This window comes from Bombyx mori, chromosome 4 (genome assembly GCF_030269925.1).
Source record: "Bombyx mori chromosome 4, ASM3026992v2".
In the NCBI taxonomy this organism is placed as follows: domain Eukaryota; kingdom Metazoa; phylum Arthropoda; class Insecta; order Lepidoptera; family Bombycidae; genus Bombyx; species Bombyx mori.
This window is the reverse complement of record NC_085110.1, coordinates 8,924,928-8,952,406: the sequence shown is the minus strand read 5'-3', so window position 1 is coordinate 8,952,406 and position 27,479 is coordinate 8,924,928. Positions and strand designations below refer to the sequence as shown.

Sequence of the window (27,479 nt, the reverse complement as noted above, 5' to 3'; positions counted from 1 at the left end):
CCCACTAGAAATTTCGAGAAGTACCTGAAAAATGCCGCCGCGAAAAATACGCCAACAGACGGATGACAATAGTGATTCTGGTGATGAAAAGGTGGACGCAGTGCCCTCGCCAGCACCAGTGCTCATGTCCGGGGATCAGCTGTCCTCGCTCCTGGCCGCCTTCTCAAAGTCGCAGGCCGAGGCGAACCGACAACTCGTCGAGTCCCTGTGGGCATCGCATGGTTTGGGAAGTGGATCGAAGTTCACCACCCCGATAGTGTCACCGTCCCCGACGCCAACAAGTAACATGGCTAAATGCACCGCGCGTTTTGATGGCGTCGCTCGCGATCCGGAGGCCGTTGAAGCGTTTATCGACTCTGTGGAGGTGTACAAGGAGTGTGCGTCTCCGACGATATCGCATTGCGTGGACTACCAATGCTCATGGAAGGCGAAGCAGCCATATGGTGGAGAGGGGTCCGGAACGAAGTGTCCTCGTGGCCCGACGCTCTCAAAAGGTTACGAGCTATGTATGGTGTGCCACGCCCTGCACATAAAGTTTTTCGTGACGTGTTTTCGTCTGAGCAAGGTGATGAGCTTGCTGACAGTTTCATAGTGAGGATACGTGCTATGCTGTCCAGATTGCCGTACCAGCTACCAGAGGAAGCCAGGTTAGACATAATCTACGGTCTACTTCATAAACGGATAAGGAAAAGACTACCGAGAGATGGTGTGAGCGACATAGAAACACTCATAGACAAGTCGCGCATGGTGGAGGAGTCACTTGTGGAGTGCACGGCTGCCCTCAACATTCCACCGCAGCCACACAAGTCGTTACCTACGGTGTTCGGCGAACGCAGCTCCGCGCCTGACGTGACAAGTGTGAGATCGCCGAGACCTGCCGGCGCTGCCGCTGCGCTAGTGCGCTCCTCCGTTGCTGTTGCACCGTCGTCGCTACCTCAACCGTCCCCATCCCCGCGTAGTGTGAAAAGCGAAACATTGGTTAAAAAGCTATTTTGTGTGTATTGCAAATCGCGTGGACATGTCCGTGATTCTTGTAACAAAATTGGTGAAAACAAATCTGTATCTTGTTATGGTTGTGGTGAAAAAGGTTTTATTAAAAGTAACTGTCCAAAATGTAACAATATTCCTAGCAATATTCAGAGTAATGTTAATAATAGAAACTCGCACGTTAAGGACAATGTATTCTATTCTGTAAATGTAAACACTTTCTCAGATTCACATTGTAATGATAAACATTCTGTAAGTCGACCTATATTGCATATAGGTATACAGGGTTATAATGGGACTGCTTTGTTAGATACCGCCGCACGGCGTAGTATCGCGGGTTACACACTCTACGCGCTTTTTCAACGTTTAGGTATGAAGTTTCGCACTGCAAATATGTCGGTGAGACTCGCGGATGGTACCACTCGGAACACTAAGATATTATTAACACATGCAGACGTTGAATTAAGTTCAGTATGTATACCTATTGAGTTTATTATATTCCCCGATTCTCAGAATAATGAAACCTTGTTAGGAATAGATTTTATTTTGAAAGCACGATTAATAATTGATTTCTCTTCTATGACTTGGCGCTCGGCTGATCAGCCCCGGGACATTCACCCTTTGTCATGTGAAAATTCACGTGACCCCATAAGTTGCGCTTCTATAAACTTGTTGCGCGAGGATGAAGGCAAATCCTTATCGGAGTCAGAAAAGGGGCGTCTTGTGGATTTACTAGGTGAATATACTGATGTTTTTGAGGAAGTCGGTGAGCCGACTCCTTTTTCAGAGCATCGGATCGACACCGGCGACCACCCTTCTATCGCTGTACCTCCGTATCGTGTCACGCCGGTGAGGAAAGAGGTCATGCGCGCCGAGCTCGACAAGATGCTAGCAGAGGACGTGATCGAGGAATGTGAGTCTGCGTGGTCCGCGCCGTGTGTCTTGGTGCCGAAACCTAACGGTACGTATAGGTTTTGTGTTGATTATAGGAAACTGAATGCGGTCACCAAGACCGATTCCTATCCCATGCCTCGAATTGATGAACTTCTTCAGTCTACCAATGGAGGTTGCGTTATGAGCTCGTTGGATCTTCGGAGCGGGTACTGGCAGGTTCAAACCCTGGACAGAGACAAAACTGCTTTTAGTACACCCTTTGGTACCTTTCGTTTTAAGCGTATGCCTTTCGGTTTGAAGAACGCACCGGCAACCTTTCAGAGACTGATTGATCGGTTTCGATCGGGCTCTTCTCTCCAGGAGGTAGCTATCCTGGCGTATCTCGACGATATTTTAGTGATATCAGAAAATATTGATAAGCATTTTTCAGATCTCCGTGCGGTGTTTGACCGGCTCCGCGTGTTCAAGCTGCGAGCCAATAGGGACAAATGCACTTTTGCCCGGGAGCAAGTCAAATACCTTGGTCACGTGATCTCGAGGTCAGGTATATCTCCGGACAGGGACAAGGTAAGCGCTGTGTTGGATATGAAGGAACCTACATGTCTCCGACAACTTCGTACTTTTCTCCAGACGTGCTCGTGGTTTCGTAAGTTCATCCCGAACTTTGCGAAGATAGCCGAACCACTCACACGATTGACCAAAAAGAGTCAGCCTTGGATTTGGGGTCTGGAGCAGGATGATGCCTTCAAATCTCTTAAGAGGCTACTGACGACATCTCCGATTTTGGTACAGGCAGACTATACTAAGCCTTTCATCCTTAGGACTGACGCGAGTGATTATGCTCTAGGTGTATGTTTGCTCCAGGGGGAGTCATCCAATGATGAGCGTCCCATTGAGTACGCCAGTCGTCTTCTGACATCGGCGGAGCGCAACTATTCGACGACCGAACGGGAGGCGCTCGCTGTCGTCTGGGCTGTGGAGCGATTCCGAGGCTACATCGATGGACATCAGGTGCACGTTCGTAGTGACCATCAGCCCCTGAAATGGTTGTTTTCAGTAAAGTCACCGAGCGGCAGGTTAGTTCGCTGGGCTATGAAGCTTCAAGCTTACGATTTGCAAATTGAGTACACCCCAGGAAAAGTTAATGTGATAGCCGACACGCTTAGCCGCCCAGTGACCGAGCTCAACTCGCCACCGGACTGTGGAATCTGTCCCGTTATCGTCGACGTGCCCCACTGGGATGCCGCTTCGACCCGGGACGCTCAGATGGCTGATCCGGAAATTTCCAAGATCATCACTGATTTGGAAGGGACCGATGAATTTAACTGTTAATAGATGGTCTGAACGAGGCTATCTCCTAACTCAAGGCGTTCTATACCGCTACGCCGAAGATTCTGAGTCCGAGGAACCTCAGCTAGTCGTACCAGAGAGCTTGCGTGGCAAGGTCATGTTCGAGTGTCATGACTCGCCCACAGCCGCTCACGGGGGGATTCAAAGGACCATTTATCGTATCTCCCAACGATTCTATTTTCCAGGTTTGAGACGCTATGTTACTGAGTATTTGAAAACGTGTATAGAGTGCCAGCGGTACAAGCCGTCTAACTTTAAGCCAGCGGGACTACTCCAGACTCCAGTTCCAGCTCAGCGGTTTGAAGTTATTGCAGTGGACCTTTTCGGGCCTTTACCCAAAGGACCCTGCGGTGAGAGGTGGATCCTGATAGTCGAAGACACCGCCAGTAAGTGGGTTGAGCTGTTCGCTCTCATTGATGCCACTGCCGAGGTATGTGCAAAAACCCTCGTTAATGAAGTCTTTATGAGATTCGGAGTGCCTCGCCGGATGATTTCCGACAACGGAGTTCAATTTGTGGCCGATGTCATGCAAAAGTCTATGTTTGTTTTAGGGGTAAAACAAAATCTCATTCCTCTTTATCATCCCGAAGCCAATCCGGTTGAGCGGAAGAATCGGGACTTAAAGGCTCATCTTGCCATATTGCTTGAAGGCCGTCACCAGCAGTGGCCTGAGGTACTGTCGTTCGTCCGATTCGCTTTTAATAGTTCCGTCTGCACGTCAACCGAGCAAACGCCAGCTTATCTTACCTTTGGTCGTGAGCTCCGATCTCCAATATCCGCTCAGCTTGATCTTCGCGCCGTCGTAGAGTCCGAGAACTTTGTCCCCCAGATAAGCCCATACTTGTCCAAGCTTGCCGAGACCATCTCGACCGCTAAGGAGAATATTGAACATCATCAAGATATTCAAAAGACGCGCGCTGCTCTAAGGCGCTCTGAACATTACCAGTTTGCAGAAGGGGATCTCGTATTGATGAAGACCCACGTACTTAGTAATGCTAGTAAGGGTATTACGTCGAAGTTTAATCCTAAGCGGGATGGGCCATATGTGATTTCAAAAAAGGTGAGTCCTACTTCCTACCTTATAGCATACGAGTCGTCGGGCGAAGTTTTTGGTAAGTATTATATCTCGGATTTGCGACCTTATCATGCGAGGGAGGATGTATGTCCCGAGCCTGTGATTCCCAAGCGCCGCCGGGGTCGACCGCGTAGAGTGGTGGAGTAGACTGGGTCTCATTCCGCGTTGTTTGTTTGACCAGTCAAGGATTTCTCGCCAGGTCAAAAGGGGGAGTGTGTAACGTGCGGAACCGAAATAAAAAGTGTGTGTGTCCGCTCCGACGCACGACTGGAGTTTACTGGATATAAAAAATTAAACGAAACAATACGAGAAATAGTTCTATATTACGACAACACGATACACTACAGATTATTAACAAATTAACGAGACACAAAACAAACGACTAACAAATATATGAAAATACAATAATGAGAGAAACGCGCGATCAGTACGAGGCTTTGTGGCGGACTGCCGGCGCAGCAGCCCGGCGTCACCTGCAATAACGCGGCCGCGCGTTGGCTCCTGATTGGCGCGCGCACGCATCACGCAATCAGGAGCCAATCAGGCGCATAACGCATTTCGTGTGACATGCTAGTACGATTTTGATTGGCGCGCGCACGCATCACGCAATCAGGAGCCAATCAGGCGCATAACGCATTTCGTGTGACATGCTAGTACGATTTTGGTCCCCATAATTTTCATACCCCGGGCCTATATATGTAAATCGATTCTAAAGGAGTAAACTCCAATAATAAAAAAAATCCTCGCACGCTAAGCAGAACCCTAAAGTGTCGACCAACGCCGCGCGACCGACACCTGCGCAGGATTCGTAAAAATGCAGTCAGTGAGTTTCGAAAAATTTTAATAACGCGCATGCGCCGGTCGCTGCACAAAATTATTAATTTAAAACTATCTTGTTATACCTTGTTGTACCTTAAGTTGTAACGATTAAATAAATGATTAACATTAAAAACATAAATTAAAATAAGACATGACTTAAACGTCTTAGTTACTAGGTCATAAAATCCCTTAAAAAAAACCTGTCATAACAGAGCAATATTTTTTAAATTGTAAAATTTATGTGAAGTCGCACACAGAATAGTGATTGTCTTATTTATTGTAAATACTACAGGGAATCAAAGACAAGCACATTTACACCAGACAAAAAGTTAAATACTACTTCTACTCGAATTACGTTTGAACCTATAAAATGAAACCAACTATTGCTGCAGACGAAATGTTTCCCGAAGGAGTTGGACCATATATGGATTTAGAGGAAGTACGTATTTGTTATTAATAAATGATTATGAGGTACTTTTTATTTGTAAAATGATTACATTAGGAGATAAATAGTATAGAAGCAAGTCCAGTAATACTCAATAACAAAATTGAGTGATTTTTCTTTTGACCATTACATTTAGTTAAAGAAATTTAATAGATATTTTGAAATTTAACTTGTAATGAGAATATATCCCTCGTCCTTTCTTATTATTGCTTTCCTAGCTTCACCACCTTTTCAGTTGATTTGGTGTTTTTAAATTAATCAGTGGCACAGCAAATATAAGATGGTTGACAAGGCTTGTTTTATATTTTGATCCACTAGCCTTTATCTTCTATCACTATATTTAATCAAGTTTTTTCCCCTACTTCATTACTGGTAGTATAAGGGATTATCCCAGCTGTTCACAAATTGGTAAGTGAACTCACAAGCTCAACCTGAGAGAATCTGCTAACATTGGTTTTAGCAAGTGTAGTGCTTCCCAGAATCTACCCTTAGATTGGAATCTCGATCCACTGAGAATATCCAGTGGGAAACTGTGTGGTTTGTATTTATGGGCTAATTTAATCTTTTTTTTAATGCTTAGATGGGTGGACGAGCTCACAGCCCACCTGGTCTTAAGTGGTTACTGGAGCCCATAGACATCTACAACGTAAATGCGCCACCCACCTTAAGATATAAGTTCTAAGGTCTCAGTATAGTTACAACAGCTGCCCCACCCTTCAAACCAAAACACATTACTGCTTCACGGCAGAAACAGGCAGGGTGGTGGTATCTACTCGTGCGGACTTACAACAGGTTCTATCACCAGTAAGTAAAAAATCATGGTTTCTTTCAATCTATTAAGGGATTCTGAGAAATTTTGACATGTTTAATTGCTCTTTGATGCCATTTATATGACTTATGTTTGGGTAATGCACAAGCTCTGCAGCTTAACTGCAGTCATTATAAGTTCCAGTATAATTTTGTAAATGAGGAACCCTTGTAGCTAAGTTACCACCAGTATTATAGGTACATTGCAATACAAATTTACATATTTTGTAAAATACTGTAATTGGTAAGTTACAGATACCAGGACTGAAATTTTTTGTGTCTTTTTTACTGTAGAAGAGTATAAATGAACTCATGACCTATTTGGTGTAAAGTGGTTACTGAAACCCTTATAACCCGCAATGTGAATACTGCCAACCACCATTATACTTGAGGTCGAAGTATTATATTATCACTGTTTCAAACTATGAACTGGAAACCATAACTGCTTTCTATCAAGAGTAGATAGGATGATGGTGGAAAAATAAGTTATTGAGTATTGAGTACTGTAATTGGAAATATTGGGTCTGCGGAGGGACTTCGGTTCCCTCTGTATTTTATACCGTATGTTCCATGGGGAGTGCTCTGAGGAATTGTTCGAGATGATACCAGCATCTCGTTTTTACCATCGCACCGCCCGCCACCGGAGTAGAGTTCATCCATACTACCTGGAGCCACTGCGGTCATCCACAGTGCGTTTCCAGAGATCTTTTTTGCCACGTACCATCCGGTTATGGAATGAGCTCCCCTCCTCGGTGTTTCCCGAGCGCTATGACATGTCCTTCTTCAAACGAGGCTTGTGGAGAGTATTAAGCGGTAGGCAGCGGCTTGGCTCTGCCCCTGGCATTGCTGAAGTCCATGGGCGACGGTAACCACTCACCATCAGGTGGGCCGTATGCCAGTCTGCCTACAAAGGCAATAAAAAAAAAATAAAAAAAAAAAGTTCTAAAGAAGTACTACTACTGTTACTAAAGCTGCTCTACTCATAAAAAAAAATTTACAACATTAAAGAATGGTCTAAATATAGGAAACTTTATTTTTGTTAGAGGTATTGATAAGAAAATGCTAAATTTGCATTAATTTGCAGGCTGGAGGACCATCTAATCTACTTATGGATTTGGCTGCTAATGAGAAAGCAGTGCATGCCGATTTTTTTAATGGTAATACCTATTTAATTTTTGTGATACTGTTGTATCAAAATAATTCTTACCAAGTATACTTTTAAACAAATTCTTCATTACTCTACTACACTTAGTGATATATTAGGATTTTCGTAAATATGGAAAGTAGCTGTGCAGACACTAAAATTATGAATAAAATTGAAAAAAAAAAAATCTTAAAAAAGTAAACTAAAAAACACGCCTTATAGAAAATCCAACTAAAAAATAGAAAATAATTATTTATCATAAATTATTCATTAATTAACATTCAGGCAAATACCACAGTTCCCAATTTGCTAAGTGTAAAATGCTTTTGCTGTTTTGACTGCCGAAAGTAAATAACGGCTTTAACTGTTTAAATATTGAATTGTCATCGGTCCTTTCCGTTTCCGAAATTACTTTAAGAAAGGATAATTGACTATCAGGTTATTCCTAGTGTATAAAATATACTAGTTACATGCAAAAGAGTAGTGGTAGCTACCAATAGAATATATTTGACAAAAGCCTAAATCACTTTTAGCAACATTTTAATAGAAATTTGTAAATATAAAAGTTACATAAGTACTGTCATTTCCTACAAACTGTTCAACCCCATTATATAAACAAGACAATACATATATATTATTATATGCTTAACTTGCTAGCAGGATATTTTGTAATTAAAAAAGCAAGAGCATAAAAGTATTATTTTTGAAACAAAGAAAAAACCACAATTATTCATAAAGTCGTCGTGGCCCAAGGGATAAGACGTCCGTTGCATTCGTATATAGCGATGCATCGGTGTTCGTATCTGACAGGCGGGTACCAATTTTTCCATTGAAATAAGTACTTAACAAATGTTCACGATTGATTTCCACGGTGAGGGAATAACATCGTGTAATAAAAATCAACCCGCAAAATTATAATTTGTGTAATTACTGGTGGTAGGACGTCTTGTGAGTTCGCGCGGGTAGGTACCACCACCCTGCCTATTTTGCAGCGAAGCAGTAATGTGTTTCAGTTTGAAGGGCAACCGTTGTAACTTTACTGAGAACTTAGAACTCATAGCCCGAGAGCCCGTGGGATCTACCTGTATGTATTTGACCAGACCTGAATTTTCGTACATTGAGACCCCTATACCTACCATGCATGAGGTGGGGACTCACTAAGCTCAAAGTGGTCGACGCGCCGAGCGCTCAGGTAGGACAGGTACCGATTTTGACGGATTTTAAATCCATTTGACCACGTCTGCCGTTTTGAAATTTTGAAAATATATGATTATTATTATCGGAAAATAAGAATGGCAGACCATTATCGCGCATTTTACTTTGTGGCAGACCACTTTGAAAATGCTAAATTGCATTGAAAATGCAAAATTTTGAAAGTAATTGACTAGATCTGCCATTGATTTAATAATATGTTGTTTATTATAGTCTTAAAAACTTATATTGATCACGGCAGACCTCTACATTGCGTACATACATCAACATATAATAAAATCTTAGCTACTACCCGGCCAGATGTATATTATGTTTTCCGTTCACTGTTTTAGAGGAATATAATTTACTTGCGATTTACTTTAGCAATGTATTTACCGAAATTAATATTTTTTTATATTATATATACTAAACTTCATTAGTTAGACAATTAAGAAGTGAATTTTTTATGGAATAATTATAAATAATACGGTACAATGCTGATCAAAAAAGAATTCAATTCCTCATTTTTATTTCGTCAAGACAAAATTTAAAAGTGTTCAATCAGTAAAAAATATATCATGCATGCATTACATATTATATATATATATATATATATATATATATCAATCTTCATTCATCATCATCATCATCGGAGTCATCTTTATCGTTAGGCGACTCGTCTTCATCAACCATTGAATCGAATACTGCAAAAATAAAACATAAATTGTAAAATGAACGTAAATTCATCTGAACATGTTCGAGAAAGAATTGTTATCAACTTACCAGGAACATTGGTGATTAAGTCACTCACAAAATATGGAAGTTGGTCACCTTCGAACCCTTTGAAGGCATATATTATGTTGTCCTGCTCAATCCAACCATACTCCAATGGGTCTAAAGTTGTCAGTTGCTTTTTGTAAGCATTTCTCCAAATAGAATAAATATAGTGGGCCCTCAAAAGTTGTTGATAAAGCTCACTCTTATGCGGTGGTATTGAGCTTGCCTCAAACTTTTGATTTTTTTTTTCTATAATTTTCATTGATGTCTGAATATTTATAGTTGCTAACGAATAGCTGGAACCTTCCATCATCTACATCACTAGATTTTTTGGCATTGTATAGCTGGCAAGTTAAATGTTGAATGATAAAAATAAGGAATTGAATTATTTTTTGATCAGCATTATACCGTATTATTTATAATTATTCCATAAAAAATTCACTTCTTTATTGTCTAACTAATGAAGTTTAGTATATAGAATATAAAAAAATATTAATTTCGGTAAATACATTGCTAAAGTAAATCGCAAGTAAATTATATTCCTCTACAACAGTGAACGGAAAACATAATATACATCTGGCCGGGTAGTAGCTAAGATTTTATTATATGTTGATGTATGTACGCAATGTAGAGGTCTGCCGTGATCAATATAAGTTTTTAAGACTATAATAAACAACATATTATTAAATCAATGGCAGATCTAGTCAATTACTTTCAAAATTTTGCATTTTCAATGCAATTTAGCATTTTCAAAGTGGTCTGCCACAAAGTAAAATGCGCGATAATGGTCTGCCATTCTTATTTTCCGATAATAATAATCATATATTTTCAAAATTTCAAAACGGCAGACGTGGTCAAATGGATTTAAAATCCGTCAAAATCGGTACCTGTCCTACCTGAGCGCTCGGCGCGTCGACCACTTTGAGCTTAATGAGTCCCCACCTCATGCATGGTAGGTATAGGGGTCTCAATGTACGAAAATTCAGGTCTGGTCAAATACATACAGGTAGATCCCACGGGCTCTCGGGCTATCATAATAATATCACAAGTTGGGTGGCGGCATTTACGTTGTACTATGGACTTCGATAACCACTTAATATCAGGTGGGCCGTGAACTAGTCCATACACTTAAGCAATAAATAAAAAGGTAAAATGTTAATCATGCCAATAGATTAGCCCATATTACTATTAGACGACATAATTTTATTTAAATAATCAAGATACACCATTTCAAATTTACAAAACAGAATTCAATATAAATACCAAATAATCCCCTTATGTTTTAACCCAATGTAACCCTTCCATAGATTGAACACAGTGTAAAAAAGGTTTACATTCAAATGAGAAATTTCTATTGCGTTAAGGGTACCAGAAACACAATATTTTTCAACAAAATACTAACACTGACCAGAAAGATTAGGAATTTACATTTAGATGTTAGAAATGAGCAAATATAATATTAATACGAAAGTAAATGTCGTTACGTTTGTTACGCTTCCACATCGAAACCACTGAATCGATTTTTATAAATTGAAATCTGGGACCGAATATAAAAGGTTAACTGTCATCCTACTGTTGAGCATGGGTATTTGCCCACACGACCAGTATAGTTCAGGCAGACGAAGGCGCCCGTGAAGAGCTAATCTAGAATAGATGCGAAAAAGATTTTAACACTGAAATACTACACTAATGTGCTTATATAGTGTTCGTAAACAAATACTTAATACAAGATCAGAGGATAGGGCATTAAGAATTGAATCCTTTGTATATGGCAGTTTTAACCATAATCTCAGTGAAATCGTTTGACGGTTATCTTTTTGGAACAAATATCACATTTTCCAAACAATTTCGTGGTAGAAGTCGTTTTTTATAAGTGTCACTGTAGTGGTTAGCGTCGCTCATGGACTTCAACAATGACAGTCAAGCCCCTAAATACTCGCTGCAAACCTCGTTTGATGAATCACATCTCATAGCACTTGGGAAAAACTGTGGAGCGACATTATCATTCATTCGGGACAGTACATAGCAACAATGAACTGTTCTAGGTGTTGTGGACATATTTTGATCAAATAGAGGGCTGTGCAATGGTAAAACGAGATGACGGATCATGTCAAACAATTCCTGAGAGCAATGCATACACAGTAAAAACACAGAGAATCAGCAGCCTTTTTCTTTAGATCGTCGTTTTAATACACCCCTATATGTACTGGTTGTATTAAAACAATGTACAAAATAATGTTTGTAAATACAACCACATTATCAACTGTATTATTTAGCGGTTACTTAACATTCAAGTAATCTACATGTTATCAATTTTTTTTCCAGATTTTGAAGACTTATTTGATGATGATGATTTGAAGTAACAAGATCGCTGTTAATAAATAAATAAAAGTTAAATGTAAATTTCAATAATAGACATAAAAATTGATGTTATGAGTTGTTTTATTACTTTGTAAACAATTACATACAAATATTAAGTCAATAAATACATTACTAAAACTTTCATTGAAATTAATTTTTTTCCAATAGCAATAGTTTTCAAAGTTATTTGCATGCAATTTTATTTAATATGTTCAATGCTTTATGCAATTCATTGCAGATTTTTTCACAATAAAAACATTAAAATTTAATGTACACATTTGAATTAAGCTTATTCATTTCAACATTTAATAACTAAATAATAAAGAACATTTCTGCAATACTATGTTGAAAAACGTTATAAATGCTTTCAGAAATATTTAAAGTAATCTATTACAATAAGCGTAGTCAACAAGTTCAATAACTTGTAATTATATAGAAATTGCGATGCAAAGCCGTGTGTTACGGCGAGGAACATTCCAATTGTCACTTAAAATAAGGACGGTGGTGATTTATGGAAGCATGAGACAAAATTGTTTTTGAAGTACTCCCACCATTTTACCAAATGATTTTTCACTTACGGTTGCCGTCAAGTAATGGTGTGTAGCTCTATTATGAATACCTATCTATTTTATTACTTACATTGTTGGTAGTCTCTGTTGTTTATTTATAAGTGCTAACCTTATAGCTAAGATAATACAGAGAAAACAGCGCCCGTAAAAGGCGCTTTTCATGGTCGCTAGACATCGACGTCGCTGCTATCATCACTATAATCATTCCCCTCTGCTTCTTGTTCATCAGCATCTACATCAGCCTCAGCTTCTTTTAACATTTCTTCATCCAGTACCTCTTCTTCAATTTCTTCTTCTTGAAGTATGTCTGATAATTTTGACACAACACCTCTTGCCATTTCTATAAAATAATTAGTTTTAGTTATATAAGTTTCTTTTTGTAATTTACAAAGGCCGCTCCTGTGCCTTCTGTGCGAGAAACAGGACTAGCAAGTATAATTAAAGGAGCATATGAGTCGACTATTATCAAAGCCGGCAATGTGACTTTTGGATAATTATTGGTAAATCAGAAAAACGAATTATTGACTTTGTATTCCATTGGCAGTCACAAAACCCTTCTGAACGACATCTTAGATAAATAACAGGTTAAGTATTAACCTTTATTTAATGCAGGTTTTGAACCGTATTCTTTGAAGGAGACGATTATATTCAAATCAATCTGTATTGACATATCAATAACATTTTTTTGTCCAAATGCACAGATTGCCACCTTTGATAATAGACGACTCATATACACTTTACTTATACTTTTTCATGAATTTTGTAATAATACATGTATTAGAGTTCTATTGTGAACTCTTATAACTTTGAAAGAGTGTACATGTAAATTGTGTTTGTATGTGTTGAACTCATTGACATAATAGCGCCGATGAGCCTTTAAGAACAATTGAAATTTTCACTCTTATATTTGTAAGCATGACTATTACACATACAGGATGTTTGCAGTTTCCGTGCAAGACTGAAATGTTGTTTCATGGACCTGTCATTGTTGAAGTCTCTGGGCGAGGGAAAACACTAATCACAGTTCTTATGCTTTACTAAATATTGTTTTACGAATGCACGACGTTTAATTAAAATATACTAAAAAAACAATTAAAACATGCGTATGCTTTAAAATGCAGATCTTTTCCATTTTAATTTTTTTTTCTCTATAGAGATTAACATAAATGTTGAAATAACTAATTTCTGTACATGTACTAAAACGGCGACTTACGCTCTACGTAGCTTTCCAACGATTTAGGTACCATGCTTTTTGCTCTCTCAATATCTTCTTCTGAACATTCGCCTTTATCTAATCCTGAAATGAACATAAAATTAGTACTATGAATAGACTATTTCATCATCCATATACATTGGCAGTGAATTCAGTGCTTCATATCGATTTACTATGTTTTTTTTCTAAACCATTCTGTTTAATTTTCCCGAAATGAACTAAAATTACAAAAAAATATATAATATAATGTTGGTTTGATGCTTACCAAATAAAAGACCCATTCTTTTTAAAATATCTATATCATCATGTATTTGAAATCTTTTGTCAAAATTGAACATGTATTCAGTTCTGTAATAGAAAAAGTAAATAATGTTACTTTGAGTCATCATCAACTTAAGTGTACCTAATATTTGAGCTGTTGTAAATCCGGCTATGCAGAATCAGAAATGGCGAGTATTCACAATACAAAGCAATTGTTTTATTGTATAGAACTAGATGATAACCGAGCTTTATTCGTTTTTTTTTTGATAAGACCATCTTGTTGTGTCTTTAAAGCGGTTAGTATAGTATTATTATTCGCCAATAGATGTCGGGAAGAGTTGATTATTGAAAACACGAATAAAACATTTTCTGAAAATAAATCGTAGCTAAATCGATTTATCGCCCCCGAAATCCCCTGTATACTAAATTTTATGGAAATCGTTGGAGCCGTTTCTGAGATTCAGAATATATATATATTAATATACAAGAATTTCATCTACAGATAAAAATTACGATTCTTGTTTATGATCAAATGCTTGTTTTTACTTTGTAGTATGTATATTCTTCCTCAGCAAGACGAATGCCTCCATCCACCAACAAACACAATACATGATTTGATCTAGTTTAGCAGAGTTCAGAACAAACAAAAATTCAAAAAAATTTTTAATATCATTTTGTTTAAACTTACTTATCGTTAGAAATACTGCAATCAATTAATGCTTTATCACTTGTGTTTACAACAATGAATGGTAAATGTATTGCTGATGATGGTGATGGTTTCAGACCTTTATTTTCCGCTTCCTTATTTCGTTCAATCAGACTTTTAAATGAGATGTGCTGAAATAATGAGAATATTTCGGTAATTTATCGTATTAATACATAATATTTTTAAATTTATTGCCAACATAGTTATTTGGTATACTAAATAATTTAATAGTTTTCAAATGTTGGTCTTGTAGATAGATGTACAGGTATGTACAGGTGTAAACTATATTTTTCAGAAATTATGTTAATCTTCTGTATTTAAACTGAACCTTTGAAGTGTGAACGCTTCCATACTATTTTCAAATTGTCAGCTTGCAAAAGGCAATTTCGGTTCCCTCCAATTTTTTTAATTTTAAATAAAATACTCAGGTCAAGTACAACCACGTAGGATACCAACGTAACGTCACCAACCATGATAAGTGTTCCTGTTTATTTTAGTCATATAAACAGTAGAACAGTGTTGCAATTTTGTAGGACAAAAACGCTTTTTTTTTCATATTCAAGTGTTTTTTTTTTTATGATTGAAAGATTACTGGTGGCCCGGAGGCCTTTCTAGCTTCACCAGGACAAGTGGGCGAGCAAAGGCTCAGCCAGGAGGGGTGGGATTTGCTAACAACTGCCCGAGCGCCTCCGAAGGAGACCTAACAACTCAAGTGCAATTGCTTCGCGAATGAATCTACTACCGGATCGGAATCGCGACCCACTGAGAAGATCCGGCGAGAAACTCAGCGGGCTGATGCATGGGTTAGGTTGCACGTCGACCTCTTTGTCGAGTTCGACGAGTACGGTTACCGGGGTTCCTCAGCCTGCTCCTAGTTTTAGAGCTGAAGATATCTAATGCAAGAGTTATTGGATCTGATGGATCCGTAAGGACGTGTCTAGGGCGACGACGGTGACTTGCTCCTGCGTGATCAGGATTCGGGGGTTCAGTGTGGTGTCACATAACAGTGTACAGAGGTATTGGTATGCTAAGGCACTGCATTGCGTTTTCCACTTTATAGCCGAACTACACCACAAGTGGCATGCCAAACGACGTTGGTAGCATGAGTTACTGTAACTAAATTTCGGTGTACTTTGAGAATCACCATTCTGGCTGTAAAAGCAAGGTCATTGCTGTAGATATTATCAAAGTGTATGGCAGAGTCTCACATAGGTGCACAAGGTTCATCAGTGTTTCACTAAGCTATACATGCACATTAACATACTGCAGACCATGGATTAGTAAATAACATTGAGAACTAACGGCATACGCCAAACATTGTGAATAAATATTTGAAATATTTATCTATACCTTGGACTAAATTATTCTTAACCTATACCTACCTGTAAAATTAACTCTTGCAACTGTTGTGTTTTCTTCTGTATCTGTTCCAATTTTTGTTGCTTTTCTTTTTCAAGGGCATTACATTCCTGTACGCTGTTAGTAGGTAGACCCAGCCACCTGATTTCTTTTTTGTCTTTTGATATTATATTCATAGCCATGAGAACATTGAGTGCATCATAAACTCTACGTCGTATATTCTTTTGATCATATTGCTGAAATTCAATAGAAAACTAATATTTTAATTTAAAACTTTCTTGTGGCATTAGTATTTTATTCAATAACAATAAATTACTAAATAAATTGCAGAAAACCAGTTATTTAAAAAAAAACATACTTGACCATCACCAGAGCCATGTATTCCAGCAGCAAATTCTAAAACTAATTCATCTGCTACTTCGTTGTATGATGTGAAACCTTTTGTTCTTACTTTTTCACAAACTTTCATTGAAAAATGTCTTAGTCCTTTGCCAACTTTATCAGCATGTTTACGTCTTTTGGTTGTGCTGAAATTGAAAACAATGCGATAATTTTAATTATTAAAATTTGTAATGTAAATAACAAAAAAGTACCGTGTGTTTAATTTTGACAAGGCCATTTCAAGCAGGACCATTACTGGTGGTAGGACGTCTTATAAGCCCGCACGGGTAGGTACCACCACCCTGCCTATTTCTGCCGTGAAGCAGTAATTCGTTTCGGTTTGAAGGGCGTGACAGCCGTTGTATTGTTAAAAGTGAGACCTTAGAACTCATGTCTCAAGGTGTGTGGCGGCATTTACGTTGTAGATGTCTATGGGCTCCGGTAACCACCTAACACGAGGCGGGCCGTGAGATCGTCCACCCACATAAGCAATAAAAAAAGTAACTCTTTAGCACTTCCCGTGGAACACACTATTCAGAACACATGAGCAAATAAAAAATAACCCTAAAAATCAAGAATCTCGAATGTTGTGTCTTGCTTTTAGGATCCATGAAAAATTATCCATACTTACCTAGCATGCTACCTAATTTTGTTTACGTAAGTAATCAAAACCATCTGTTTCGATTGAAACGCAAAGAAAAACAAAAAAAGATACTTACTACTCCATTACAGGTTCATTATCGGGATCGTGTCGTTTACGCGACGCGTGGGACATTCTTCGTCTTCGATATTTATGGCCGAGATCAGAGTCAGCTCGAGTCTAGAGATTAATAAAAAAATTATAGCAAAATTTATTCAAAGATTTTATCTATTCTTTCAATGAAATTTTGTTTATTTAATAGAAGTTATTGTTAACAGGTTTAAAGATTTACAAATAAAAGGAAACGACAATGATCATTGGTTTTTTCACAAAAAACACACACAACAAAAAAAGCGTGCCCGTCAATAATTGGAAGAAGAGAAGTCGCCGTGGCCTAAAGGATAAGACGTCCGTTGCATTCGTATTTAGCAATGCAATGGTGTTCGAATCCCGCAGGCGGGTACCAAGTTTTCTAATGAAATGCGTACTTGACAAATGTTCACGATTGACTTCCACGGTGAAGGAATAACATCGTGTATTAAAAATCAAACCCGCAAAATTATAATTTGCTAAATTACTGATGGTAGAACCTCTTGTGAGTCTGCACGGGTAGGTCCACCACCCCGCCTATTTCTGACGCGAAGCAGTAATGCGTTTCGGTTTGAAGGGTGGGGCAGCCGTTATAATTATATTGAGACCTTAGAACTTATATCTCAAGGTGGGTGGCGCATTTACGTTGTAGATGTCTATGGGCTCCAGTAACCACTTAACACTTAACATCTAAGCAATAAAAAAAGAAGCGAAAAGCACTGGTTTTAAAGCAAGGCTCTTGGATTTTGACTGTAAATACGAGGTTTTAAACGTTTCTTATTGCTTATTATTCTTATAAGCGTAATTAATCGATACGACAATCAGGTCAAAGTTAGTCCGCGATGGAAAAAAAAATTGGCTATCTTTATTTTTGAAATCAGTTTTAATACGATGCTACGTTGCATTTTTCTAAATATGGATAGTTGCAAGCATTTCAAATAAATGAAGATTTACCTATCTAAAAATTTATTTAAAATTTAGTTCAAGTTTCAAATATACATACTTAGTGTTCTTGAACCCAAAAATACAAAAACAGGTTTTCAATTTGAATTAAGCAAACTCGTTTTTGTACTAAATAGTGAAATGATAAATTTTTAGTTCCTTCAAAAGACAGACGGCATATAGCCGACCTAATAGACGAGTGATCCACTTGTCATGACGGCAACAAATAGAAAAAAAATCATTCTAACTATTCTGGCAATAAATACTATTTTAAAAAAATACTTTTCTTTTTTCAACTTTTTAATTATTTTGAATTTGGAACACGTATGTTATTTTAAAAACTTCGTTTAATTTTGCGCCAATTCAATCATCGTAATATTAAATTACGATATGGAATTCGGAATGAGGTGTTAAAGAAAATAGGTTGGCAGTGATCGCCTTGCTCAAAGTGGGTATGAAGCTGTCGGTCATATTCCAGACACTTCAAAAGCTTGGTATCAGCCTTGTGTTCGTATATCGTACTATCAACAGATACAACAACACTTCGTCTGTCGAAGACCAGAAAAGATCGGCGGCCGCATGCTGTTAGAACTACATAGGCTGCTAATGCTGTTAAAGCCAGAATTAGTCGAAACCCCATTAGGAAGCAAAAAATCTTATCGCGAGAAATGAAGATTCCGCTAGGACTCTGTCGCGTATTATAAAACAAGACCTGAAGCTCGGTGCTTATCGTCGATATACAGGACATGCCCTAAATCAATCTTTACAATTAAACACAGTGTATCGATCAAAACGCCCTCTGTCGCGATACGCAGGTGAAAGGCACAGAAGTATCCTCTTTACCGATGAAAAAAAATTCTCGATTAAAGAGCACTACAATAAGCAAAATGATAAAGTGTACGTTCACAATTACAAAGAAGCTGCTCAAGTGGTCGGAAAGTTACAACGGGGTTATCATCATATGTCAGTGGTGATTTGGTGGGACGTATGTGAAAAAGGAGTGAAAATTTTAGCCAAAGTGTATCAAGATACAGTCTTGGATCATATTCTGAAGCCTCTCAGTAATACACTTTTTAAAAATATACCGTGGACTTTCCAGCAAGACTCTGTAACTGGTCACAAGGCACGAACTACCCAAGCCTAGCTTGAAACCAACGCTCCGTACTTTATAAGAGCTGAAGAAGACTGGCCCTCATGACATGACCCAGACCTCAACCTTTTCGACTTCAAATTATGTTAGTTTTAGAGAACATGGCTTGTTCTAAACGACACGGCGACATTCAGTCTCTTAAAAAATCATTGGAGCAAGCAGTGGTTATATTTCCCTTGGAAACAGTGTGCAATTCCATAGATTCGTGGCTAAACATATTAAAGGTCAAGAATGTTTTTTGTTATTTTTTGCTGGGACTTTAATAAATATGAAGGTATAAATTTAAATATTACGTTACTTCATTTAAAAAAAAGCATTTTCATTTGTAAGAGAACTTATGGCTGGACTATGTAGTTACGAACTTTTCTTTAAAATTCCTTTTTACAATTTAAATAATGAAAAGTTAATAATAAAAAGGTGATTAACGATTTGGCGATATTTTATACTTTCTTGAAGGATTAATACTAAAGTATTATTTATTATTTTTTATTGATTAAATAAATAAATATTTTTTGATTATTGATTAAATAAATAAATATTTACTAACAATCACGCCACGTTAACTGGTCCCGTGGTAAGTTCGTAAAGAATTTGTGTTACAGGTACCAGATAACGGAAATAAATGTAATATTTTTATTATACACATACATATATTAAATATACATCCACAACCCTGGAAGACATTTTTATATTTATCATACAAATATCCTCCCTTGGCGGGATTCGAACCCGCGACCCCCTTGTGTAGTGACCATGTCACTTACCACTACACCAGACGGCCGTTGTAGCTAGAAAGAAGCCGTTGTAGAAAGTAGTGTTGTATGCTATGCTAGTTTTTGGCTAAATTTATAAAATGTTTACAGACAAACGCAGAGCAATTTTCAACACAGAATTGATATTGAGTCACAAGGTGGCTATAATACATGAGGATATCGCAAAAAAAATACGTGTCGTTCAGTTTACTATGTTTATAGCCTTATACGATGTAGGGAAACTTGTAGGTATCACGAGCGCAAACGCAAATGCCTTTTTATTGAGTTAAAGCTTCCTCGTTCCTCCTACTTTGAGTATTGAGCTTTTCTGTGCAGCATTACTAATTTAATGAAAAAGACGTTAAGTATAACAAAAGTTTATTTTATAATATTTTAGAGCACGTTTTCTACGTAAGGTATAATTTTTTTCGATATCGAAGTGCCTGTTTGTAATTTGTAACACACTGTTTTTTTCAATTGAGAATGTGAGCAAACTTACCAAGAAACCATGAATTCCAACAGGTTCTAATTTCGGAGCTATCTTTTGAAAGTGTGTCACTGTATCACAAGGTCTTTGTGCAGGTTCTGCAAGTTGAAAAATTCATTTGGTTTTACTTTAGAAATTGGTAAGAATTTGAATTTTACATGATGTATGGAATTGCAGTAAAAGTTCCTTATTCGCGGCAAAAATTTTCTTTATTCGCGAATCTAATCTGTTCATCGTACACGAGTACAGACACGTTGATAAAAGTAGATATCCAACTCATCGGTCACCGTCCTCGCGGAGCCCGTCGCTTGTGATGAAGACCTTGACGAGTAAATTAACCCATAGACACAGCCCACTGAGATTCTCGCCAGATATTCTCAGTGGGTCGCGTTTCCGATCCGGTGGTAGACTGCTCTTGCTAGGGCTAGTGTTGGCAACAATTCCGGTTTGAACCCCGAGACCTCACCTAGACGCTAGGCTAAAGCTCAAATAGCCGCTCAAGTCTATTAGCATAGGCAGAAAAAAAAATCCAACCCCCTTTGTATAAGCGTCGTCAAATGAACGAATAAATATATATAAAAATGAATTGCTGTTCGTTCGTCTCGCTAAAACTCGAGAACGGCTGGACCGATTTGGCTAATTTTGGTCTTGAATTATTTGTGGAAATCCAGAGAAGGTTTAAAAGGTAGATAAATATGAAAATGCTCGGAATTAAATACAAATAACAATTTTGTTTTTCCTTTTGTTTGTTTTAAGTTTATGTTATACAAAAGTTTAGGTCTTTTGTTTATCGATTGAGGCACTACGAAGTCTGCCGCATCAGCTAGTGAACTAATAAAATAATAAAATAGACCTTAATACAATTATGCCTGAGGTAGTTTTTTATTTATTGCCCTTGTAGGCAGACGAGCGCCCGGCCCACCTGATGGTGAGTGGTTACCGTCGCCCATGGACTTCAGCAATTCCAGGGGCAGAGCCAAGCCGCTGCTTACCGCTTAATACTCTCCACAAGCCTCGTTTGAAGAAGGACATGTCATAGTGCTCGGGAAACACCGTGGAGGGGAGCTCATTCCATAGCCGGATGGTACGTGGCAAAAAAGACCTCTGGAAACGCACTGTGGATGACCGCAGTGGCTCCAGGTAGTATGGATGAACTCTGCTCCGGAGGCGGGCGGTGCAATGGTTAAAACGAGACGACGGTATCATCTCGAACAATTCCTCACAGCACTCCCCATGGAACATACGGTACAACATACAGAGGGAACCGAAGTCCCTCCGCAGACCCAGAGGTTCCAAATGATCCGTGAGAATGGGATTATCGACAATCCGAACGGCCCTCTTCTGTATGGAGTCAAATGGAAGAAGCTGGTATTTGGGAGCCCCGGCCCAGAGATGGGAGCAGTACTCCACGCGAGGCCGGACTTGTGCTTTATAAAGCAAAAGCCTTTGTCCAGGCGTGAAGTACCGCTTCGCTCTGTTGAGGACTCCCAGCATTTTGGACGCCAACTAGGCTTTGCCTTCCAAATGACTCCGAAATTGGACATCGCTCGAAATGTCGACCCCAAGTATCCCGATACTCTCGGAAGGTTGCAGGGATACTCCTTGGAATTGCGGCGCCATGACAAAGGGGTCCTGCTTTGCAGTGAACGCGCAAACTTGTGTTTTTAACGGGTTGTCCCATTCGGAGACTCGCCACAGAGAGTTCTCCACTTCAGACAACTTCCAAGTTTTGATTGTCTCTCTTACACCACGCTCCGAGAGACTCTGATGGCCGATATATCGCGCATCCCCCGTGCTGTCATCCGCATAGCAATGCATGGCATCAATAGACAGCATGTCATCGATATACACGTGGAACGCCAGCGTTAATGGTCATGGTATCAGAACAGTTACCGTCTACAGCGACCGTGATGCTCCGCTCATCCAAAAAGCTAGCGATCTACTTGCAGACCCTCGGGGATTCCGTAAGATGGTAGCTTTGACAGAAGTGCCCTATGCCAGACCATGTCGAAGGCCTTTGCGATATCAAGGCTCACAGCAAGAGCCTCACCCTTGCTCTCCAAGGCTTCAGCCCACCTGTGTGAGTAAGGTATACAAGAAGATTGCCAGCTAAGCGACCGTGACGGAAACCGTACTGCCGGTCACTGATCAGCTGGCGATCCTCAAGATACTTCAGGAGTTGTATATTTATTATTCGCTCCATCACCTTGGAAAGCAATGAAGCTATCGCGATAGGTCTATAGCTCGATGGGTCCGACCGGTCACCCTTCTTGGGGATAGGGTGGATGTGGGCGGTCTTCCATGAAGACGGAACCCTGTTAGTGCAATAAGAGAGGCGATACAAACGCGTTAGCGCAGGCGTCAGCTCAGGGGCGCACGTTTTTAGAACCACTGCAGGGTTGCCGTCTGGCCCACTCGACTTATGAACGTCCAGGAGTCGGAGTTCCCACCTGACTGCACACTGTGCAAAGTAGATCTCCGGCAGGGAACTATCACACCGGGGGATGTTCGGTGGTGTGGCACCCCCGTCGTTCAGTCGAGTTCGAGGCGAAGAGTCCCCTATAACCTCCATATACGCAAATTACCCTTCCCTATTCACGGTTACTGTATTCGCGGCATATTTTTATTATGCTTCAACCCCGCGAATAATAAACTTTTACTGTATAGAGACTAGTAAACGTGATCTTTGACTATTGCAAAACAGCCTTTAAGAACAAGGTTAGACAGTGGTGACAATAATTACAGACTCAACAGGAAAATCTCCACTGCGAAATCGGAATCGTAAGACACCTGATGAATTTATATCAAGTGATGTGGCTATGACAAGGTTCAAAACCTCCATTAATCATTTGGATCTTATTGTGTCTTAAGACATTGTGTAATATCTGTTAGTGGGAAGTATCTTAAGACCACTTGAGTAAATAGATATCACTATTTTGGCTATTTCTGCCACAAAGCAGTCGAGAGTTCTGGTTTGATGGGCCGGACAGCCCTTATATAAAACAATTGATATTACAACTTCAGATCTCTAAGAGGGGTGATACTTATTGATTTATATGTATGTTTATATTGTAGGCATAATTTCTCACCATAATTTTGAAATGTATAATGAAGTGAATTGATGGACTAATTCAAATTATATAAGTTTGTTCATAAATCAGCTTATCTAACATTAATTACCACCATCATGTGGATTATTTTAATATTGGATAGTCAATCAAGATGTTCTTTTTATAGTGTATGTATGTATTAAAAATTAGATTATGTTCCATAGCAGAAGTATTGATACTTGTAAACAGTGATACTAAAACACCCAGAACTAAGATTAATATAGTGTGCAAAATTTTAGTAACAAAATACTTCCTAAATTTGTATATATTTGACATTCATTACTACTTGCTCACTTTATTTTTATTAAATTTTTTTGGATGTAGATGTACCTAACAATTCGCAAAGCACTAAATTACATGTATGATTACATTGAGAAATGAGGTTGAAGTCTCAAATGTATGCAAGAAGCTAAATTATTTGCTATTACACCATGCCTATTTCTGCTGTGAAGCAGATGCATTTCACTTTGAAGGGTGGAGTATATGTTATTATACTGTAAAAACTGACATTTTAGAACTTGTGTCTCAAGGTTGACGGCGGCATTGACTGTTGATGTCTCCGGTAACCACTTAACACCGGGTGAGCCATGAGCTCATCCAGCCATCTAAGCAATAAAATATACAGTTATATATTAAATAGGATTCTTGGTTACTTTCTACTTTCTGTCAACAAACCCTGTCATGCTGAAAACTTACTTTGTTTGTATTGAACAATTCCAAATCTTGCAAAACTGGCTGGAACAGGTATCTGTTAAAGAGTATACTCATATAAAACTGAATGGTAAATGATAATCAAATTGCTAATTCTGGTTTGGTACCTATTGACCTATGTAAGATGTAAGTACTGAGACTTTAGAACTAGTCTCGTGGTGGATGGAGGCAATTACATTGTAGATGTCCATAAGCTCCAGTAACCATTTTAGACCAGGTGGATCATGAGCTCATCCACCTATCTAGTAATAAAAAAATACAAGAACTAGGGAGTCCTCATTAGTTGTAGAATATTTTTCAAATTCAAATCAAATTACAGTAGGGCATAAGGGCATAGGTAGGCTCAGTTCACCCAACTAAATCTAAATTATATTAGAACCCCAAAAGCTTAGGTTAACCACAGTGACAAAGGAAAGTAATTATTATTATATTTCATGTCATTTCGTTCGTTCTGTTTATTAAAAGTTTATTCAACATATACATTACTACTCTAACTAAAAGTTTAGTCTAATGAAGCGTAAATAAATAATGTTTATAATAATATATGTAAAACATATAGTGGTTTCATATATAAAAAAATTGCGAATAATCATACCTTTGCACATTTGACCGGAACAGGTGATACAGTAACAATTTTAACTGGACTCTCTTTCGGTTCTGCTTCGATTTGAGCAATCAGTGGTTTACTTGTAGTTTCCAGCACTTTCACCACTTGAGGAAGTCCTGCAGGACATATCATCGAGTCTTTATGTATTTATAATCTAAATTAAAGACTTACTGAAGCGTCGGTGCCATCAGCTGATTGAAACAAAAAATATCTCCGTAATAAACAAACGCTGTGATGATGTTTATTTCGGCAGAATAAAAGGCGTCGAAGATAATAACTAAAGCTAAGCTACTAGTCTTGAGTTTGGTCCAATTGATCTAGGCTTTGTTTGCAATACAAAGTCTTAAATCCGATAGGAAAAACAAGTGTCACGTAAACTAAAGTAGCACCTCTACTAACCGTTAGCATCATGGATAAGGTAATTTATTGTACTATTAGTTTGGGACATTTTCTCCACACTCCTTGAATTTGGACGTCCATTTATGTTTCATAAGAACAACGTAGGACAATTGTTGATGACGAAACAAATTAAATAATACCTACTCAATTCGTATGACCAAAATCACAGGTCAAAATGGCGACAAAAATATGGGTTAGAACCAAAACTATAGCCAATTTTTGAACCGATAAATGAACCTTTTACAGTTTAAAGTTTCTATTAATATATGTAACATTGATAAACTTTTAACATTTAATTAAAGTATATTAAATGCGCGAATCCAAGCACCATCACCAACGCAGCGCGGGACGAGAAGGAAACGATGCAAGAGGCGGGATTTTTGGATTTACCAGCTGATTGGATGAGGTAGTTCACGTGGTACTATTCAATAGTTGCTAGATGTGAAAAAAAAACAAAAAGGCGCCAATTCTCAATCGCCATTTTGTTTTTAGGTGTAGATGTACGCATTTAATGTCCTTGCCATCGCAAGAATTTAAAAATGTTTTCCGAAGTGCGCCATGCATGAGGTTAATTTAATTATTAAACTTCATGCATGGCCCCATGTCTTTCTTGTTCATAATAGTCTGTTCGGATTCAGTTTCTTCACGTTGTTACGTTATTTTTCTACAATGTTATGGTCACTTACTTTTTTTTTAGTGGTATAGTATCATTTCTGATATTTTTACGATTATGAAACAATATCACTACTCGTTCTTCCAGTATTTATTGTAGAACCTTGTGTATATATAAAAACTAAGCTACCATAAAAAAGCATTTATGAGATTACAATAATTTTTTTCCGGCCCTTGTTGGCAGACGAGCATACGGCCCACCTGATGGTGAGTGGATGGACTTCAGCAATGCCAGGGGCAGAGCCAAGCCGCTGCCTACCGCTTAATACTCTCCACAAGCCTCGTTTGAAGACGTACATGTCATAGCGCACGGGGAAACATCGTGGAGGGAAGCTCATTCCATAGCCGGATAGTGCGTAGCAAAAAAGACCTCTGGAAACGCACTGTGGATGACCGCAGTGGCTCCAGATAGTATCATCTCGAACAATTCCTCAGAGCACTCCTCATGGAATATACGGTACAAAATACAGAGGGAACCGAAGTCCCTCCGTAGACCCAGAGGTTCCAAACGATCCGTGAGAATGGGATTATCGACAATCCGAACGGCCATCCTCTGTATGGAGTCAAATGGCAGAAGCTGGTATTTTGGAGCCCCGGCCCAGAGATGGGAGCAGTACTTCACGCGAGGCCGGACTTGTGCTTTATAAAGCAAAAGCCTTTGTTCAGGCATGAAGTACCGCTTCGCTCTATTGAAGACTCCCAGCATTTTGGACGCCAACTTGGCTTTGCCTTCCAAATGACTCCGAAACTGGACATCGCTCGAAATGTTGACCCCAAGTATCCCGATACTCTCGGAAGATTGCAGGGATACTCCTTGGAATTGCGGCGCCATGACTATTTAATGTCTACAAATATGATTATAGGTTGAATCTCAATAGTCTGCGGGGATGTATTATTAAATAAACATCATCAACTCGATACTTCTTAAAAAACACTATCTCAAACTCACATACTCGTTTTTCCTAAAACCAACAGCTATCGAACCATAGCTCAAACTGTTATTGTAATAGATTGAGATACCGTTAGCCCCTTAGGTTGAATGCCCAATGCAGGTAATAAATATGAGACTATAAGAACTTTAGAGGTTGAGAAACATTAGTACATGTCGATTTGATCAAACAGAGATACTTTTCTTTTTAAATATAAATAAATCAACAGTTAAAATTAAATTTTTTTAGACTGAAATTTCCCATGTTGGCTTTGTGTTGTCTGCTATCCATCAACAATTTAATCATACGTTTTACTGGTTGTTGGTACGCTTAACATTAAAAATCAAACAGATAGTTAGCATGGCACATTATATTTTTTATTTTTTTATTGCCTTTGTAGGCAGACGAGCATACGGCCCACCTGATGGTAAGTGGTCACCGTCGCTCATGAACGTAGCAATGTCAGGAGCAGAGCCAAGCCGCTGCCTACCATTAAGTACTCTCCGCAAGCCTCGTTTGAAGAAGGACATGTCATAGCGCTCGGAAAACACCGTGGAGGGGAGTTCATTCCGAAGCCGGATGGTACCAAGCAAAAAAGATCTTTGGAAACGCACTGTCGATGAACGCAGCGGTTCCAGATACGGATGAACT

At 38.7% G+C, this 27,479-nt stretch overlaps 3 protein-coding genes across 3 annotated transcripts; 2 read left to right on the top strand and 1 right to left on the bottom strand.

Annotated features, from left to right (window-relative positions):
* The first annotated feature begins 31 nt into the window (after positions 1 to 31).
* Positions 32 to 5,486, top strand: LOC119628437 (uncharacterized). Its single transcript, XM_038010562.1, has 5 exons — positions 32 to 506; positions 566 to 858; positions 1,501 to 3,208; positions 3,417 to 4,291; positions 5,418 to 5,486. The coding sequence occupies exons 1-5, from the start codon at positions 32 to 34 to the stop codon at positions 5,484 to 5,486; spliced, it is 3,420 nt and encodes a 1,139-aa protein (XP_037866490.1).
* Positions 5,263 to 11,992, top strand: LOC101737867 (COP9 signalosome complex subunit 9). The gene is made up of 3 exons (XM_004927621.5): positions 5,263 to 5,564; positions 7,462 to 7,534; positions 11,815 to 11,992. The coding sequence occupies exons 1-3, from the start codon at positions 5,496 to 5,498 to the stop codon at positions 11,850 to 11,852; spliced, it is 180 nt and encodes a 59-aa protein (XP_004927678.1). The 5' UTR covers positions 5,263 to 5,495; the 3' UTR covers positions 11,853 to 11,992.
* On the bottom strand, positions 11,914 to 25,635 carry LOC101737999 (transcription factor Dp-1). Its single transcript, XM_004927622.5, has 11 exons — positions 25,228 to 25,635; positions 24,817 to 24,944; positions 24,207 to 24,258; positions 20,413 to 20,498; positions 17,059 to 17,159; positions 16,317 to 16,485; positions 15,982 to 16,194; positions 14,582 to 14,730; positions 13,898 to 13,980; positions 13,633 to 13,716; positions 11,914 to 12,759 (listed from the first exon to the last, which is right to left on the bottom strand). Exons 1-11 carry the CDS (start codon positions 25,274 to 25,276, stop codon positions 12,587 to 12,589), a joined length of 1,287 nt encoding a protein of 428 aa, XP_004927679.1. The 5' UTR covers positions 25,277 to 25,635; the 3' UTR covers positions 11,914 to 12,586.
* Positions 25,636 to 27,479: the final 1,844 nt, after the last annotated feature.

Coding starts and splice junctions, on each gene's coding strand:
- LOC101737999 (XM_004927622.5), bottom strand. CDS start 25,276: ATGTCCCAAACTAATAGTACAATAAATTACCTTATCCATGATGCTAAC. Junction 24,259..24,816: donor TTCCGGTCAAATGTGCAAAG/GTATGATTATTC, acceptor ACTCTTTAACAG/ATACCTGTTCCAGCCAGTTT. Junction 13,717..13,897: donor AAGAATGGGTCTTTTATTTG/GTAAGCATCAAA, acceptor TGTTCATTTCAG/GATTAGATAAAGGCGAATGT.
- LOC119628437 (XM_038010562.1), top strand. CDS start 32: ATGCCGCCGCGAAAAATACGCCAACAGACGGATGACAATAGTGATTCT. Junction 859..1,500: donor CCGCGCCTGACGTGACAAGT/GTGAGATCGCCG, acceptor CCCGATTCTCAG/AATAATGAAACCTTGTTAGG. Junction 3,209..3,416: donor AGGGACCGATGAATTTAACT/GTTAATAGATGG, acceptor TCTATTTTCCAG/GTTTGAGACGCTATGTTACT.
- LOC101737867 (XM_004927621.5), top strand. CDS start 5,496: ATGAAACCAACTATTGCTGCAGACGAAATGTTTCCCGAAGGAGTTGGA. Junction 5,565..7,461: donor CATATATGGATTTAGAGGAA/GTACGTATTTGT, acceptor ATTAATTTGCAG/GCTGGAGGACCATCTAATCT. Junction 7,535..11,814: donor GCATGCCGATTTTTTTAATG/GTAATACCTATT, acceptor TTTTTTTTCCAG/ATTTTGAAGACTTATTTGAT.